Genomic DNA, 19,397 nt, shown 5'->3' on the forward strand with positions numbered 1-19,397 from the left:
TTGCGGACTTCTTCTTGTTCCACTTTTGAGACCGACTGCTTTTCCACTCAGAGCAGTTACAACAGTCTCTAGAAAACGGTGGGACATCAAATCAGGCGGAGGGCTGCTTTCCAAAAGCCATCTCAGAGACATCCACTGTGGCTAAAGCCTCATAACAGAATATGTATAGTAATTTTAGGTCTATATGAATAGATTTAATATACAACCAAGGCTCAGTGACGTTCCAATTCGTCGTCATAAAATGTACAAGACTAGCGTGCCCTCCTAATGAAATCAGAAGTCCTGCAAACCAGTTAGTATTAAAGGGCAACTGCCAATCAGAATCACAACGTGGAAAAATACTTCCTGCTTCAGGCATGTCATTTAATTCTGGTTCAATTACATTACCAATTTATATAGAGGACATTTGATAAAAGATTGGAAGACAGTCTTCAAAACAATCATAAAGAATTATGCAAATAAAGTTGACAATGGACTATGAATAGGAATGCTTGGAGAACCAAGGAATAGGCTTTATTTTCGAACATACATTTTTGCTTTAAAAAAATGACATAACAGGAGAGGCTGCATCTGAAATAGAACCCTATTCCCTATATAGTGCACTACTTTAGACCAGAGCCCTGGCCAAAAGTAGTGCACTATATAGGGAATAGGGTGCCTTTTCAGACACCACACTGGTTTATAATGAGAGACATGACAATAAATACAGTGGGAATGGAGGGTGGATATAAGAACATGAGACGTCATGGCACAATAAGACTAGCCTTACTGTATGCAAAAAAAGCAGGACATTCTGGTTTGGTCGTCTGGTCTAATGGAATATCCATTAGAAATTACTCACTTCACGATTTTAGGAAAATAAATGGTCCAGTGATTTAGATTGAAACCTACTAATATTAAACAGATGAGATGGCCACTGGTTACTCCGAGGTTCACTCAATTGTATTGATATAAAAAGGTAATATTGGTCCTTTTAGGTTGGCAGAAAAGCAAAGCAGTTGGTGAATGAATTCCTTTAAAAGGGATGACTCGATCAGTAAAAAAATGGTTGCAGATGCTACAAAGTTCGCAAAATTTCTTTACTTCAGTGTCCCATACTTCATAATGTAATAGTATAATATTATTATCTCCAACACTGTATCTCAGCACTTTCTATGCTTTAACTACAACTGCATGAACACTATTGCTCAAATGGAAGGAGAGTTGGGGAGGAGGTGGAGAAGGAATGCACTCAAGACAATATTTATCTCTTATGCTTCAATAAAAAAAATGTAAAAGATTAGCGAGGATAGCAGAAGACTTGCTCTGTTTGTCATCGATAAAATACACTTTTTTAATACTGCCCACTCTAGCGGTCGTTGTTGTGTTAAGGTGGCGCCGGATTAACCTGGTCGCAGATCTGTTTATGCGGTCTTGCCAACTCCTATGGTCATTGGCAAGACAGCACAAACTAATCTGGGACCAGGCTAGTGCCGGATGGCCCCGGACAGCCCTAATAGTCAATGCCCTGGTCAACGTTGTTGTAGTGGGCCACGTCGCTGTAGTTGTCCTCTTCCTGATAAGCCACTGGGTACTCCTCCCCCTCTCCCTCCTGGAGGAATTCCTCGGCCTGATAGTCACTGTCGCTGATCTCAGAGCAGTTGGTGCCCGTGCCTTGGCTCCCGTTGGTATGTATGACGGGCTCGGTGGGCGAGCCGCAGTACTTGGGGTCGTACACCTGGCGTCCCAGGCCGTACGCGCTCATGCCCTTCTGGGACGCCACCTTGTTGGTGCCCATCTGCAGGGAGATAGTGGAGTTGTCCACTGGATGCACCTGCTTATTGTCGAAGATGTCACGACGCGTTCCCGGGCAGGACATACCGGCCTGGGGGAGAGGAGACAGAGAGGGCCGGGGTACACACTTTAGGAGATTTCCATGAAAACAGTTACTGACGGATTGTCTTCAAGACAAATATACGTATCATCAACAAAGTGATTATAGTGATGTGCAATGAAAAGCCATGTGAAGTCTCCATCATATATTGTGGACACATCTACTCATTCAAGGGTTTTTCTTAATTTTTACAATTTTCTACATTATAGAGTAGTTAGTGAAGACATCAAAAAAGTGTTAAACAAATCAAAATATATTTTATATCCGTCAAAGTAGCCACCCTTTGCCTTTGACAGCTTTGCACACTCTTGGCATTATCTCAACCAGCTTCATGAGGTAGTCACCTGGAATGCATTTCAATTGACAGGTGTGCCTTGTTAAAAGTTAATTTGTAGAATTTCTTTCCTTCTTAATGCGTTTGAGCCAATCAGTTGTGTTGTGACAAGGTAGGGGGTATACAGAAGACAGCCCTATTTGGTAAAAGACCGTGTCCATATTATGGCAAGAACAGCTCAATTAAGCAAAGAGAAACAACAGGCCATCATTACTTTAAGACATGAAGGTCAGTTAATACGGAAAATTCCAAGAACTCTGAAAGTTTCTTCAAGTGCAGTCGCAAAAACCATCAAGCGCTATGATGAAACTGGCTCTCATGAGGACCGCCACAGGAATGGAAGACCCAGAGTTACCTCTGCTGCAGAGGATACGTTCATTCGAGTTACCAGCCTCAGAAATTGCAGCCCAAATAAGTTCAAATCACAGACACATCAACTGTTCAGAGGGGACTGTGTGAATCAGGCCATCATGGTCGAATTGCTGCAAAGAAACCACTACTAAAAGGACACCAATAAGAAGAAGAGACCTGCTTGTGCCAAGAAACACGAGCAATGGACATTAGACCGGTGGAAATCTGTCCTTTGGTCTGGAGTCCAATTTGGAGATTTTTGGTTCCAACCGCTGTGTCTTTGTGAGACGCGATATGGGTGAACGGATGATCTCCGCATGTGTAGTTCTCACCGTAAAGCATGGAGGAGGTGGTGTTATGGTGTGGGGGTGCTTTGCTGGTGACACTATCTGTGATTTATTTAGAATTCAAGGCACACTTAACCAGCATGACTACCACAGCATTCTGCAGCATCCCATCTGGTTTGGGCTTAGTGGGACTATCATTTGTTTTTCAACAGGACAATGACCCAACACACCTCCAAGCTGTGTAAGGGCTATTTTACCAAGAAGGAGAGTGCTGCATCAGATGACCTGGCCTGGGATGAGTCGGACGGCAGAGTGAAGGAAAAGCAGCCAACAAGTGCTCAACATATGCGGGAACTCCTTCAAGAGTTGGAAAAGCTGGTTGAGAGAATGCCAAGAGTGTGCAAAGCTGTCATCAAGGCAAAGGGTGGCTACTTTGAAGAATCTCAAATATATATATATATTTTTTAACACTTTTTTGGTTACTACATGATTCCATATGTGTTATTTCATAGTTTTGATGTCTTTACTATTATTCTACAAGGTAGAAAATAGTAAAAATTAAGAAAACCCCTTGAATGAGAGTGTGTCCAAACTTTTGACTGGTACTATAAGTTCCATCAGGGTTTCAACAGGGGAAGTAGACCCCTGTAAATGCATCAGTGTTTGTTCTACCCATAGACATTCACAGTGTTTGTTCTACCCATAGACATTCACAGTGTTGGTATACATAATTGGTTCTACCTGGCTGGCTCCTTTGTTGGTGCCCATCTGCAGACTGATGGTGGTCTGGTCATAAGGCTTGTCTGTCTGGGACCTTGGGTCGTAAAGATGTCTCCTGGTCCCGTATGCTGTCATACCAGCCTGGCTCGCACACTTGTTGGTCCCCATCTAAACACACAGAAACATAGCTGAATAGACGTATTACACTTCTATTACACATCACATTTTAGTCATTGAGCAGACGCTCTTATCCAGAGCGACTTCACCTAGTCGGCTTGGGGTTTCGAACCAACAACCTTTCACTTACTGGCCCAACGCTCTTAACCGCTAGGCTACCTGCCGCCCACATCTATTACAAGCGATTGAAGAATCAGTTAAATAAGCTACATATAAACATTCAATTATCAGGATGAAAAAAATGAAAAAATATATTGTATAGTCACATCCAGTAACAGAGCCCAACAACCTGTGGCTGTTTAAGCATCATTATCATATCTTACCTGCAGTCCGATGACACATTGTCCAGCCTTGATCTTATCGTCATCAAAATGGCGTGTCTGTTTGTCTGCGTATTTCACACCAATGTCACACGATGTGTGCATGCCTTTGGTCTTTGCCTATGGAATAAGATAAGAATGTGGAAATATTTGATGCTACAAGTCCCTTGGAGAAAAGGAACCCTATCAGAATGTCTTGGTAATGCGCTACTGTAGGTGTCACCAGAGAAGGAACCCTATGAGAAAGTCTTGGTAACACTTTACTGTAGGTGTCAGTCTTTCTCCCAGTAGACACTAATTGTAACATGTGTTCTTGTATGTTTAAATGTTTTAAAATAATAATCATAATTAAGGAAGTCTTTCTACCCCCCTGGGTATCCCACTCACGATGCTAGCCAGGGAGAGCAATGTGCTCTGGACTTGGGTCATGTTGCCGTTCTCAAACAGGTCATTGGCCTCGAAGATGTCATTGGGCTTCATGCCGTAGGCCAGGATGGCTTTGATAAAGTTGCCAAGGTTCTCCAGCTGGGGGAACACAACACAGGTTACAGATAGGAATAGGTTGAATAGAGCTGGCACGATTCCGTATTCTATCTGACAAGACAATCATATTTTCTACACGGTACATTTCTATCAGAATGTTCTGTGACGTTACATCCTCCTGAACAGGCCCCAGAACACAGCAGGGATGGGCATAGCAGAGATGGGGGAGGGGCTATAGTAAGAACATCAGGAAGTAATAACTCCATAAAGAAGGTGTTGTGTGAGTGAGTGAGAGCGAGAGTGAGGAGAGAGCGAGAGCTGAAGGCTTAATGAATGAGTCCACTTATTCTCCATGCACAACATATGGCTTACAGATCGTAAATGGTATTAATGAGTTGAACAGCTCTCTATGGTCTTTGTGCTTGAGGTTTAGGTTTGGGGAAAGCATTAGCCTACCTTGTGCCAGTTCAGTTGTGAGTGGTTAATTTTCTTTATCGAGCCAGGTTGCAGTTTGTTTATCAATCTAAGAAAGAGAGAAGGTCAGTCTATCAAATCAAATCTGATTTGTCACGTACACATAATTTGCAGATTAGTAGCGAAATGCTTATGCATCTTACACACACATTCAGTTTAAAGTGTTCATGTTCAATGTAAAAAATATATAATCTTAAGTGAATCTTGGGGAGGAAATACACTGAGGACAATATCTGCAGTATGGGCTTGTGTATCAAATATGTATTCAACTGGAATATAAAATAGACAATATGCAAATCACCACATCAATCTGTGGATAGTGACTGGAGTGTGACTGATTACTCATGTGCAAAAATCCTAGTCAGCGTCTCCACCCGGCAAACATTAGCTGCAGATCACAGCAGTGTGGAGGGCGCACACACACACACACTGCAATGTCAAACCTCTGTCACTGTCAGCTCTGCAGTAAACACACGCAAACACTTACTCTCCCAGGATGACTCCATCCTTTAGGCCCTTCTGGAAGTTATCTCCAATGGCCATCCCCGTCACCTCCTCGATCCAGAACCGAAGCTCCTCCTCTTTTTGCATGTCATATTTGCCTGCGATCTGAGGTGAAAGCAAAAGTTATTATCTCGGAACCTAGAGCAATATCTCGCATGTCCTGGCCAGCTACTATGTTCAAGTCTGTCACATGAGACTAGTGTCTTTGTAACAACACCTTGCCCTTTAAAACTGTCATGTCTAATGAAATCTCTTCCTGATCGTTGTATCTCATCATTTGACAGTGTTACGAGATGCGAAATTGTCTCAAGCTGCTTTGAAATAAGGAACTATGAGCCAAAATCATGTCTCACGCCAATAAACCCAGCAAGAGAGGTATGTCCATGTGTTACATAATCACCCCTCAACATCATGAGTTTCTCTCCATTTAGACAGGTTTTAGACCACATCAACGAATTAACTCCGGATGGGCAAACCACTCACTGAATCAGCTTTTGGACAAAGTATCACTGATCAAGCTACAGGCTTGCATGGCGTTTTTCATAATGTACTTTGACATTGTAATAGAAAACCGTTTTCCCCATCAAGATTGTAAAAAGTTATCAGAAATGTAGACGTCAGATGTCAACAAGCCAGGCTTTTACAGTGGTGTCAGGGGCAGAGATTACAGATGTGCCCCAAATGGCAACCTATTCCCTATTTAGTGCACTACTTTTGACTAGAGCCCTGTTCAAAAGTAGTGCACTATAAAATAAATAGGGTGTCATTTCAGCAGAGTAAGTACTGAGCTGTGGGGTAAATCAACAGGCTGGGACTGGGGGGGTTAAAGCGCAAATGTTGACCATCTGTCTGGAACAGCATAAAAGCCCAGACGTTTGGCTTTAAATGTTGTTGTGCCAACCAGACGTTTAGCTAAGAGATTAATGTAATGTAGATTGGCCACAATAAGGTTCTAATAACAAACAGTAAAGACGTCAACCCTTCTAGTGAGTCACAACGTTACGTCAGAAATACTTTCAGATTCACACGTTGGCTTCAAAGCCAGTGAGAAAAAGATATACACAAATTCACATGTAATCCATAAGGGAGCCCATGATGCAACCACAGTTTCCTGAGAACTAAAGAGAAGCTATTTGCTAGACCGACAGACACTAGCCCAAATGAAGGCACTTAAGGCATTAGTGTGGTCTGATGTAGATATTTCTAGAGCACATTAATCCTGGTCTATTGCCAGGAAAGGAAATGACACTGATCTATGTATTGTGGTCTGGTGTTTTAGGGACAGTCCGTTCTCCTAGGGTCAGCTCACTTTAACATGCTGCGTAGCTAATGTGTACCAGGACACAGCTCAGAGAGGAAGTGATGCTACTGGCATCATGGCATGGACAGTAGCCATTGGAGGAAGAGGAAACGGGAGCGTGTGTGAATGTGAAGCCAATTACAACTGCATGCTCCTCTTCTTCTCCCACTGCTTCCTCTCACACACACACACTCTGAACATGAGACGTCAAGGGCTTGGAAACCTCCCCCGCTGGCTCTCTGGAGCATTTACCAAGCTCAAGGCTTCAATTGCCAAACGCACCCTTCAGAACACATTCGGATGCCAAAACTCATTAATGTAAACAGATGCACAGGATCTGCTAAAAACGGTAGGCCTACATTGAAAAATAATGATCTGTTCTGTGTTGTAATCTACTGTAAATGACTAAGTACTGTACTGTCAATTACCCACAATTGGATTGCACAATGCCATGGAACATTTCCAGGTCCTTTCTACAATGTCAAACAGAGTATATTTAACTGTGCTTTGCAGCTGCAGTCACCCATTAGTTCATATTCCATTGTAAACAGCACTTCAACATTGGCCTATGTCCTATAAACATGGGCTTTTAACAAGAGCATCTCACAGACACTAGTCATTCACCAGTCAGTTAGACAAACTCATCTCTATGATCTAGTCAAGAGGGAAAAGACCACAGGAGACACAGCATCTGGCCTCCATTCCACTCCTCTCCTTTCATTATAGTCCATTCTTTGTTTAGCCTTTACTCTACAACTGTAGCTTATTCCCAGTGTGCAGATATTAGCTCATTAGCACCACACGTTAATGCTGGGCTTCAAGAGGGATGCTTATTGTAGGCTATGTAGCATTATAAACCAGGCGTATTGAAAGCTAATAAAAACATTGGGGTAATGACAGCCTTATAGCACTACTATGTGAGACTGAAAGCTTGAAGCCCATAAACATGTAGCAAACTTCTTCCCCCCTATTCGGGCAGAGAAAGGCTTGTTTTCGTTTAACTGCAGTTTATCACCCCTCCCCACTAAAGCCTGTCAGCTGGAATGTGAAGGCCGTCACCAGAAAGACATGCCCTCTATGAAGCAGTGTGTCTGTGTGCGCGTGAGAGAGAAAACAAGGCCCTGTTCACACATAATAACAGGCAAAAAGGAAAATCTTCAAATGTCCCTCCATCTTGTAAAAGGGCAAAGTGGTGTTCTAGTTGCCAAATATGACTCAATGAGAGGACTGGGATGGAGTGGAAGGGTTATAGAGGAACTTGTCCATCCCTTCTGAACAGCTTGACAGCACACTGTCATTTACAGGAATTCATCTGAGGCTTTTGGTGCCACTGACTGACAGCAGCTGGAAACCAAACCATCACCCGAGAATACACAGAGCCCTCCTCAGAGAGAAATCAGGGAAGATTAGAGAGAGGAGAGATTTCTCTTTCTTCACTTCTCTCTCCCAGCACGGCAGTACTTCTCTAGGAACACTGCCAACTCCCCCCAGTTATCTTATGTCTAGATGGAGTCGTTAAAAGGAAAGCTTCTGAGAAGAAATCTGGAAAGCTACATCGGCTAAACCCCACTGGAATTGAACCCCAGACAAGCCCGTCCTCCGTACCCCAACCCTGTACCCCAAAGCATTTCCTGATGACGTTGCAGAACCTAGCAAACATCTGGACGGAGAAGAAGGTTTAGAGGGAGAAAAGGCCCCAGAAGTGCAACACGATCAATTCAATGTAGGCTAGATACACCACTGTTTTCGAGGCAATTGTTGTTTAAATCAATAACATGTGTATCATCCAGCGTCTCTTTGAAATAACAATTTCTAGTCAGAAGGAATTCTATAGTCATAAAGTTCCTTACAATCAAGTTACCGTTCCCATTTATACAATATCTTATATAAATCGAGGGCATCTCTAACGGGGAGCTTGACAGATAGAATGAAACCAGAATATTCTTTGACCAGAATGACCCCCACTTGATTAATTATTTGTTCAATCACACACACGACCAAGTTTGAACACACTGCCCAGCTGGTATTCATTAATATTTAACCACTATCCGTTAGCTCTGAAAACGCTCAGCAGACCTCACAATGTGAAGAGATTGGCCGTACTATAAATGTGCAGTGAACTAGAAATATTTACATATAGCTTGGAGCCTTAATAAAACCAATCACTGCACAAGGCCAAATCCTAACTTGAGACATGCGGGTAGAGCCTCTGACCTTAAGAACGAAACCAACTAACAATAACAAAAAGTCCAACCGAGTCAACAATCGTCCATCAAGTCTTTAACATGTTGTTACAGACAATAGTGTTATCACAAACAAATACGTGCACTCGATAACATTAGCCTTCATCAAAGTTGAACATGTCAAGGTTGGTGAAACCCCCAGTATCGATCTTGGGGGTCTGAAAGTAAAAAAAGCTGAACAATGGTTTCAGCAAAAGGGCTCAGTTCCTGTTCACCCCAAAAGAGCATCACAGGGGCTAATGCGACAACACAAGGAATTCAGAAATCAGAGTCTCACTGTGAAAAGAAAATCCAGCCTGAACCATTGCAGGGAGGGAAATGTCTCCTGTCAGCAAATAGCAGGGGAACACTCCATCCCCCAACACTTCTCCCTGCAGCGCTCTTTCTCCCCCCCTTCCATCTGTAGTAATGGTACTGTGGTTTACTACAAAAAACAGAGGGGGAAGGTAAGACAACCCCACAATAACCAGTCCTCCACCACATACCTGGGTCATGTTCATTAGGCACCAAAGCATAGAAAACAGACTAAAACAGGGAGGGACTACCTGGACTTATGGGAGGGACTACATGGACTCATTTTCGTGTTCTGTTTCAAAGTGTTTTAAAACATTTTGCCCTACAGAACATGATTATGGTGCGGTAAGACCACCACCAGCCCGACTGCCTTGCTCTCCTCATTCCTCACCCTATCCAGGACTCCCTGCCTGGTCCAGGGCCACTAGAGAAAACACACACACCGAGGTAGAGGAGAGCAGAGGAGATCGATAGATCTTGCATTGTTGTGTGTCTTGTGGTTCCAAGACTGCAATCTCTTTCCTGCCAAAGAATCAGCAGAGATATACAACCAAATTCTCTGTTTGCTTGATGAGCCAACAACTCGCCCACCCAAAGGCAAACTCTGACTTCAACGGAGGGGGAAAAACAAACCAGGCAGACTCAGACCTACAGTAATGGTGAGGCCCCGCAGCCCCACTATCTAGGATAAACTATTTCAGCAAGCATGTATTATTATTATTAGTGAGTAATCAGATAAATGTGATGGGATCTCCTATCAGACCGTGCTGGAGAAAATATAGTATTTACTACTGAAACCCTTTAGGGTGAGAAATACAACTGAACATTAAGTTAATTTCTTCTGTTCGGAAACCTTTACTTCTGAAACCTTTGGGCTGAAATGAAAACAAACTGAACATGAAATTCTCAGGAGGGCTAGAGGCTACTTGGTGGTAACCCAACGTCTTCTGACCTCATTAAAAGGACTCCCTCTTTCACACAGCACCGGATTCAGCTAAAGCTCTACCCTTAATAAGAGCAGTCAAACTTGAAGATCTAGATGAAGAAGTCATCTTTAAGTTCACGACCCTCCAACTGCTGTAGAAAATATATAACAGATGTGAGTTCATGTGCTCCCAGGCTCCAGAGGGAATTCCCACTGTATTTTACAAACACTTGAGAAGTTCCGGCCAAAAAAACACCAGTTAGTCAGTCAAACATTTGGTCAAAACTTCAACCTGAGTGGCGGTGACCCCTTGGGAAGCACTGCTGGCTTGTTTGATTACAAATGACTGACATGATGATTTGAACAACATTATAAAAAATCTGTTCCAAACATTCAGCTTTAGCTTTTTGTCTGTAACATAATTCATGCAGGAGAGGACAACCTTCATTTAAAGTGTATGTATGTGTGTGTGCGTGCATGTGTGTGTAGTTGATTGACAGTTGCTGGTCATCTTTCAAGATTAGCATACACATTGGAAACTAAGCTGCTTTCCATTTCCCCCTTTCAGAATCCACTGGTTATTTATCACAATTAGCCCTCAAATAAAGCATGTGTGTTGGCAGCCACCCTGGAAAATATCAGAAAGCACACAAGCATTAGAAGAACGAGAGCTAACATTTTCATTTTAATATTTTCCCGGCTGAGCCAGCGTTTGGCTGTACAAGTATCACTCATCTGATCCTGTCGAGGTTCAGGAGATTACCTCACCTAAAAGCTTTTCATACAGCCACAATGTGAATGAAAGTAAAAACTTAACAGGGGCACTTAAGCAGTAGGTACAGCTAGGAGACATGACGCAGTAGCCTAAACCTGTAGCCTGTTCTGAACCACTTAATGGATCAGATGGACCACAACACAAGAGACAACAGAAACTGTGCTAATTAAGGAATGAGGTGGTCTGGTCTCATTAAGGCATGAGAAACAGATGGTTTGAGCCACAGGATTTTAACCCTGCTTGGAAGCACAGCTCAATGAACTTATACTCATAATTTCCCATCTTCAGGCAGAGAGAACCCTCTCAAAAGGACAAAAATCATAGTCCAATGAGACAGAGAGCGAGACTGTAGCTCAGTGAATTAGAGATCTTTCAGATTGGGTTGTTTGTTGCTGATTTCCAGGTTCCAGTTTCTCACGTTCAATAAGTGAGACAATGTGAGACTAGGGGATGTTGGTAATCGAGAGGGATCATTGAGGAATTATAAGCATCTCTGACATGCGACTTCCAAAGAAGCACGTACAGTACAGGTGATTGCATGTAAAGGTTCCTCCAGTTTCTGCTGTGTGTATTTAATCAGAGCTTGATAAATTCACAATCTGCTGAAGTATTTGACAAATTACTGACTTAGTGTGTCATAAGTTGACATAGAAATCGGTCACTTGAAACCCAGCCAGTGCAAGGCTATGAATGGACTGTGTTGGCTACTCTAACAACACCGGACATGTTTCTGTTGATAACCTCATCGTTCTGCTAACTTGCAACACACTTCCATACAGTAGCCTAGATTTTTGTGCTCCTGGTCAATTTCTCCTTAAGTGTTGTTGAAGAATAACCATCATCATCCCTCTCTAACTGGATTTTCGCATCATTGGCCAAAAGTACGCTATGACAGCCTACTTATCTTTTATCAGGAGAGAGAGAAACCTCGGTTGGCTTCTGGCACCACTGTTATCAATGCAAACCGAGACTGGGCAGATAAAAACTGTACACGAGACATAGTTTCACATAAACATTATACATGGGCCTGAGTAAGCTATGCTCCTTCGGGCTTGACTGTCCTGTTTCCGATGGGTAGGCTGATCGATGATGTCATGATTCAGTCATTTCCTACAGAGGGACAACTTTGGTAGCCTAGGCCAATGTGCTATGAACCAGTGGGATATTGCTCTAATGCAGTGGTCACCAACCGGTCGATCTTCAAGGCATTCCAAGTCTATCACCAAACATGTCTGTAGAAAAGCCAACGATAAAGGCTTGCGCTCCTTTTTGTTTTCGTGTTGCGCTGTTGTTGATAGGTGCACTTGATTCAGAAGCCCTGCGCAACGGGTAATCAGTGTTCCCATTACGAACCATTTAATTTGTCTCAAAAGATCTGTGGCTAAATCGAGTGTGCCTACTGCGCTGGCCAATCGGATAGCTCGAGTATGCCTATAGTTTCCACAACCCCGGCCAAACCAACATTTGATACTAGCCTACGTGAGAGTCATAACTTTTAACAGTCAAAGAATACAGCAAAGAGATGCTGTTTTTATGAGTGAGTTCATGTCTAAGTGATTTGAGGAAGTGACTTGCTGTTTGGGGTAAGTTTCTCAACGTGAAATCACACAAAATGTGTATTTTACATCAAAAATAGAGATTTGGTTATAAAAAGAGAACTTCTCCTTTAACTATCTTAGATGTACCAAATCAATTATCTCCAGCTCAGGGCTACAGCTATGCATTCGGTTTGCTAACTAAGTGGCCAGTTTGCAAGATCAAGCTTCTTAGCGACAGCAAATAAAATCGATCCCCTCCTGGATAAAGATGTATTTGTTAACTTCTTACATTTGGAAAGAAATAGCGCCACTTGTATGCACTGTCGATAATAGCATATACCCTGGTATGGTACAGGAACTGTATTAACCCTAACAGACATCCAACTTTTCTCCTTAAATATACAATCTGCACTATTTACTGCTGTTCAATGGTGAATGCAGCACATAGGGATGTGTGAAACTTCCTCCTAAACCCGAAGTGTTGCCACTTGCGCTGCGGAATTGTTAACTTTTCAGTGGCGCCGACTGGTAAGACGTTTCGGGACAGCGGTCACATGTGCTAGCAAGGCGGAGGTCCTGGGTTTGAGCCTAATGTGAGCCGAATCAGGAGGAAGTGGTACTCTAAGCAAGCAGCGTGAAATCCTTTACACTTGTATCCAGACCTCCATCTTAACAATTAGAAAGTGGTTACATTTCTCTCATTTATATGGGCTGCCATTTGGCTGAACCACCATTTCAGGATTGTGGCTTTAAACCAGGGGCCGCCCCCGGTAATTCACTTCTCATTGGATTTGTTGTTCAATTTACATTAATTAACCTGTTCTAACATCTCTGACTGACAGTGACAGCTGTACAGTGTAGCTCCCATTGCCAAATTAAAATATGGGGGAATAGCCTACCCATCACCCCTATGCTGCAGACTCTAGTGATGTGCATTCCAAGTATTATCAGCAGGCTCATTTGGCTCTGGTCAAGTAGCGTTTAAAGACGTACCTTGAACCATGAACAAATAACCAATCTCTAATGTAAAGCCTACAAAGTTGCCTGGCATTAGGTCAGATCATGACATGTGAGTTCAAATAGACTACAGTTTTACTTGACCAAATTATTAGGTGGCCTGAATAAAAAATATATATATAAAAAAATGAACGCACTGAAAAAGGTCTCTCTCCTCACTATCTATTGTTCCTGCAGTGAGGAATTACAATATTCAGATAATGTTTTAATAACTTTCTGCAGTTAATCGTTGTCTGGAGATAAAAAGCAGTAGTAACCATAGGCAAATAAGGGAGCCAAATATATGGCTCTTTCACAGATGCGAGTTGGTTCCTGACGTTCACCGTTAAAAAAAAGAAAAACGTGCGAGCAAACCATCACTAGTGAACTCCTCCCTGTCCCACTGCTACAAACAATAAATTGGGATTAGTTGGCTTGCATTCATGCCACTTCCAGTGATTGTTTTTACTTAAGTTTTGTTTCCAAAAATAGTTGGTAAACTTTTAATTCATGTGTGAAACTCCATGCAACCTACTAGCTTTTTTTCGTCGAAGTTTCTATAGGGGACAGTCCCATATGAAAATGGCCCCTGTAGCCTATTAACCATAACCAAAGCTTTTCTGCCGTAACAGTGCATCAGACTATTAAACCAAGGACGCCTCACATGTTCAACTCTGTAGCCCATTTTAGTTGCAGCACGCAGCAGCAATTGCCTAGCCCTAGTTGGTTCGTTCAGTTGGTTTATCCAAAACGGCAATAATTTACAAACCAAAATGTGGTTATATAAAAAATAAATAATGATTTACTTTTTAGTTTACTCACTTTGCTTTTCACTTCTGCTGATAACCCGTAGGCTGGTCCCTTATTGAATGAAGTCATCTTTGTTTTAGATTTAAAACCAAAGTCAATATCCACTGCTACAAAGTAGCAAAAACGATTCCTTTCGGTTACTTTGTATCACACAATGAACCGCGTAGTTCGGTATCCCGTTCAGTCAGTCCAGAGGAGTTTAAATCCGTGTGGAGTGTGAGTATCGCAGAGGCTGGTCGGACTGAAACTTCTCGTTTCAATACCTCATTTTTGTTTGGAAAAAATGTCGCAAGACCATTGACGGAGCCTTCCGAGCCAATCAGAGGAGCGGATTCTACATACCGCTCTCCTCATTGTTGGAGGCTGCTACTGTAGCGCATTTCCATGGAAGAGAATGATGTTAGTGATTTTACCAGGAACAAGCTATCCTATGTTATCTGTTTTTACTGGGCATTTGATGTCTAATGATGTTGTGGCTACATATTTCACAGATTTACACAAACAGGACAGCAATCAAGCACAGCATAGCCTATAATACATCTTTATGTAAGTAATGGGTTTCATTTCATTGTTTGATGATTTGTAGGCTACTAAAAGAAACCAAAACACTGACTTATTTACTTACATTCCCTATAATAAGCTTGATCATGGCGCCTCTTATTGATTGGATCACTGCAGCCTTACATGCTTGTAAGATATTTACAGTTTAGTAATTTAGCAGACGCTCTAGCGACTTACAGTTAGTGAGTGCATACATTTTCATACTGGCCCCCCGTGGGAATCAAACTCACAACGCTGGCGTTGCAAACGGCATGCTCTACCAACTGAGCTACATGGTTGCCAGCCAATATTTAATCAAATGAATTAAATCTTGGCTGGCTGCCGCATATTTTATTGGTGCAATAAGTTGTCCCATGAATAATAGCCAAGCTGCTACACACTGAAAGTGTTGAGTCTGCAAATTTTCCTCCATCCAAGCAACACACACACACACACACACAGATATCTATCTTCCTATGTCACTCAACCTTTGTGGTGTGTGTAAAGGGATCCTGAGTGAAAGTATGCTGTTTGTCAGTGTCAGGTTCTCTGGTAATCCTCTAGAACAGAAGTACAGTGGTTTCACAAGCTTCAACATTCGACCTGTTCAACTATTAAAGTAGCTGGCCAGAGTCATCGTTCTGCTTCCATCCTCGTATAGTCACGTTTAAAGGCAGAGTGCAGTCAAAAACATGATTTTCCTGTGTTTGATATATTTCCACACTATGAAATTGTGAAAATGATAATGCCCTTTTAGTGTAAGAGCTATTTGAAAAGACCACCTGAAATTTCTACCTGTTTTGGTGGGATGGAGATTTGTCCTTCCATGGTGACATCACCATGCGGTAAATTAGTTAATAGACCAATAACAAAGAGAGTTCCAAACCTCTCTGCCAATAACAGCACATATTCACCCTCTGATAGGTTCTAAGTTCTAGCTGCCTATGAAACCAGAGGTTGACCTCTCTGAGGATAGGGGTCACCATAAAACAGAATTTAGACAGCATTTAATACCCTAAGTGACATTCATCAGGCTAAGGCCGATGGCTGTAATTCAGCTATAGGCGCTTTAAAGTGATAGAGACGTCTAATCCATGGTTCACTCTGGCCTTGCAAGTTGGCTTATGTTTTGACCAGGGCCCAGGTACTCTGAGGCAGATGGAGAGAGAACAGAGATAAGGATGAGCGTACGCTGAGTGTACAAAACATTAAGAACACCTTCCTAATATTGAGTTGCATGTCATTTGGGTGGTGGACCACACACACAGGAAACTGTTGAGTGTGAAAAACCCATCTGCATTGCAGTTCTTGACACAAACCGGTGCGCCTGGCACCTACCACCATACCCCATTCAATGGCACTTAAATATTTTGTCTTACCCATTCACCCGCTGAATGTCACACATACATAATCCATGTCTCAATTGTATCATGGTTTAAATATCTTTCTTTAACCTGTCTCCTCCCCTTCATCTACACCGATTGAAGTGGATTTAACAAGTGACATCAATAAGGGATCATAGCTTTCACCCGGATTCTCCTGGTCAGTCTAGAGAAGGTGTTCTTAATGTTTTGTACACTCAGTGTATAATGAGTGTCTTGTCTTTGGAATGGGGCAGATTGCTACGAACCTCTCAGAGGAACGTGTCTGTCTCCCCATATGAATATGTCTGTCTATTGTTTCTCTATTAAACATTTAAATATAGATGTCGTTCGCCTTATCTTTGGATTCAGCATTTTCCACACCTTGAGCAAATTCAGAATTCCTGACCCCTCCCCACTCAGACCACTCCCAGACAGTCCTAGCAAAATTCTTGCTTGAAAAGAATGCTCTTTGCTAAGAAGCTATTTTTGTTTCTTTTTGCCCATTTTAACTGAAAACAATCACAGTAAGGTACTTAATTGTTACCCAGAAATGATTTTATATTGAGATAGAAACAGCTGCATTGGACCTTTGATATATTTTGAATATCTATTCTCAAGTCCTTTAGCATGTCATTGTCAAGATTCTAAAATGGTCAGTTATACAGTACCTCTCCACATTGTAAGAGGCCAGAGGGGCATTTGTTACTGACCCACTTGTGTCATCCTCATAGTAGTCAACTTCAAAAGGGCTCTGATTTCAAAAGATATGGTCTGTGTTTGCTGAGTCAGTGACATACCTCAGACAATGCCTCTCTTCTGCTGAGTCTGAGGTTAGCAGTCCGTGTAGCACAGGCATGTTCCAAGACATATTTTCTATGTTGTCGAGATCCACTCATCTTATCATAACGTAAGGCCTACATGTATTTTACTAGCCTAGAATGATTCCTAAGGAATCTCTAACTCAGCCTAAAGTGAGATTTATGACTCTTCAAGGTACGCCCAGCCCTACCTTGTCTAATGTCTGGTATAACCTGATGATAACCTTGATAACGTCGATGAGCAAATGACTGAGTGCAAATACAGACATGAAAGCTCAGCTTTCAAATACACATTTTTTTAAATCTAAATGAGCCTAACCTGGTAAAATAAAATAAATACATGCTGCAAACATCTTAAAAAGCTCTCTAAGTTCGATCACTTCACCTTGTGTCACACCCTGATCTGTTTCATCTGTCTTTTTGCTTGTCTTCACCCCCCACCAGGTGTTTCCCATTTTCCCCCCATTATCTCCTGTGTATTTATACCTGCGTTTTCTGTTTGTCTGTTGCCAGTTCGTCTTGTCTCGTCAAGTCCTACCAGCGTGTTCCCAGTGCGCTAGTTTTTGTTTTTCCCTAGTCATCCCGGTTCTGACCTGTTTGTCCTGATCCTGCCTGCCGTCCTGTACCTGCCTGACTCTGATTTGGATTACGACTCTTTGCCTGCCTTGACTTACCTTTTGCCTGCCCCTTGTTCAGTAATAAACTCTGAGACTCGTACTATCCGTCTCCTGTGTCTGCATCTGGGTCTTAGCCTGAGTGTGTGTGTAGGGGCTCCTATTCCCATTGGTTTCTTGATGCGGGTTATGATGTGGTCTATGAGTTAATTAAATGGCAGATGCTGCAGGCCTTTAGGTTCGGGTATAATTTATGGTTTGAGATGTATGGACTCGGGCCATGATGGGGGTTGTGCCCAGTGCGTTCTCAGCAGGAACGAGATGTCACACATCCATAACCATGTTAGGTTGAATGAGTTTGTGCTCGTATCTGAACATAAGGATGGACTAAACATACAGAGTTCTGAAAATGTGTCAACTTGCTTAGTCTCGATGTACATTATCCAACTTGAAAGACCATGTGTTGTCAGGACATAAATAAGTACAATTTGAGGTTTGAAACCCTACAAATTGTATTTTATTCAACCATGAAAAAGTATATTAAAGCCCTGTGCCAAGCCTCTACTGTTATCAACGAGACAGATTTAGAAATGTGTGTATTTTACACACTGACATTCTCAGATAAGACCTATAAATAGCGGAAACGTCAGCAACAGAATATACTTTTCCCTTTCTCTTAATGGGCCAGTAAAACTGAACGTCTCCATTATAGTCTATGCCCATTCTAGTTGAACCACAGCAACCAGGAACAGGAAACACATCACAATGGAACTGCACAACTATTTATCTCAGACCCCAATTACATTATATACTGAATAAAAATATAAATGCAACATGTAAAGTGAAACTTGAGCTGAAATAAAAGATCCCAGAAATGTTCCATACACACATAAAGCTTATTTCTCTCAGATTTTGTGCCAATTTTTTTTACATCCCTGTTAGTGAGCATTTCTCCTTTGCCAAGATAATCTATCCACCTGACAGGTGTGGCATATCAAGAAACTGATTAAACAGCATGATCATTACACAGGTGCACCTTGTGGTGGGGATAATAAAAGGCCACTCTAAAATGTGCAGTTTTGTCACATGACACAATTCCACAGATGTCTCAAGTTTTGAGGGAGCGTGCAATTGGCATGCTGACTGCAGGAATGTCCACCAGAGCTGTTGCCAGAGAATTTAATGTTAATTTCTCTACCATAAGCCGTCTCTAACGTCATTTTAGAGAATTTGGCAGTACGTCCAACTGGCCTCACTACTGCAGACCATGTGTAACCACGCCAGCCCAGGACCTCCACATCCGGCTTCTTCACCTGCGGGATCATCTGAGACCAGCCACCCGGACAGCTGATGAAACTGAGGAGTATTTCTGTCTGTAATAAAGCCCTTTTAATTGGCTGGGCCTGGCTCCCCAGTGGCCTATGCCCTCCCAGGCCCACCCATGGCTGTGCCCCTGCCCAGTCATGTGAAATCCATAGATTAGGGCCAAATAAATGTATTTCAATTGACTGATTTCCTTATATTAATGTAACTCTGTAAAATTGTTGCATGTTGCGTTTATATTTTTGTTCAGTATAATTCAAATGCTCCAAAGACAACAGCATTCTTCGCTTTGAAGCGTTTGTTGTCTTGAAAAACGTTCCCTATAATTAAATAT

At 42.2% G+C, this 19,397-nt stretch overlaps 1 protein-coding gene across 1 annotated transcript; it reads right to left on the reverse strand.

The window, feature by feature from the left end:
* Positions 1-480: 480 nt before the first annotated feature.
* On the reverse strand, positions 481-14,676 carry cnn3a (calponin 3, acidic a). Its single transcript, XM_084151783.1, has 7 exons — positions 14,417-14,676; positions 5,507-5,628; positions 5,002-5,068; positions 4,450-4,587; positions 4,066-4,182; positions 3,587-3,733; positions 481-1,864 (listed from the first exon to the last, which is right to left on the reverse strand). The coding sequence occupies exons 1-7, from the start codon at positions 14,471-14,473 to the stop codon at positions 1,493-1,495; spliced, it is 1,020 nt and encodes a 339-aa protein (XP_084007909.1). The 5' UTR covers positions 14,474-14,676; the 3' UTR covers positions 481-1,492.
* Positions 14,677-19,397: the final 4,721 nt, after the last annotated feature.

This window comes from Coregonus lavaretus (assembly GCF_964263955.1).
Source record: "Coregonus lavaretus genome assembly, chromosome: 34".
In the NCBI taxonomy this organism is placed as follows: domain Eukaryota; kingdom Metazoa; phylum Chordata; class Actinopteri; order Salmoniformes; family Salmonidae; genus Coregonus; species Coregonus lavaretus.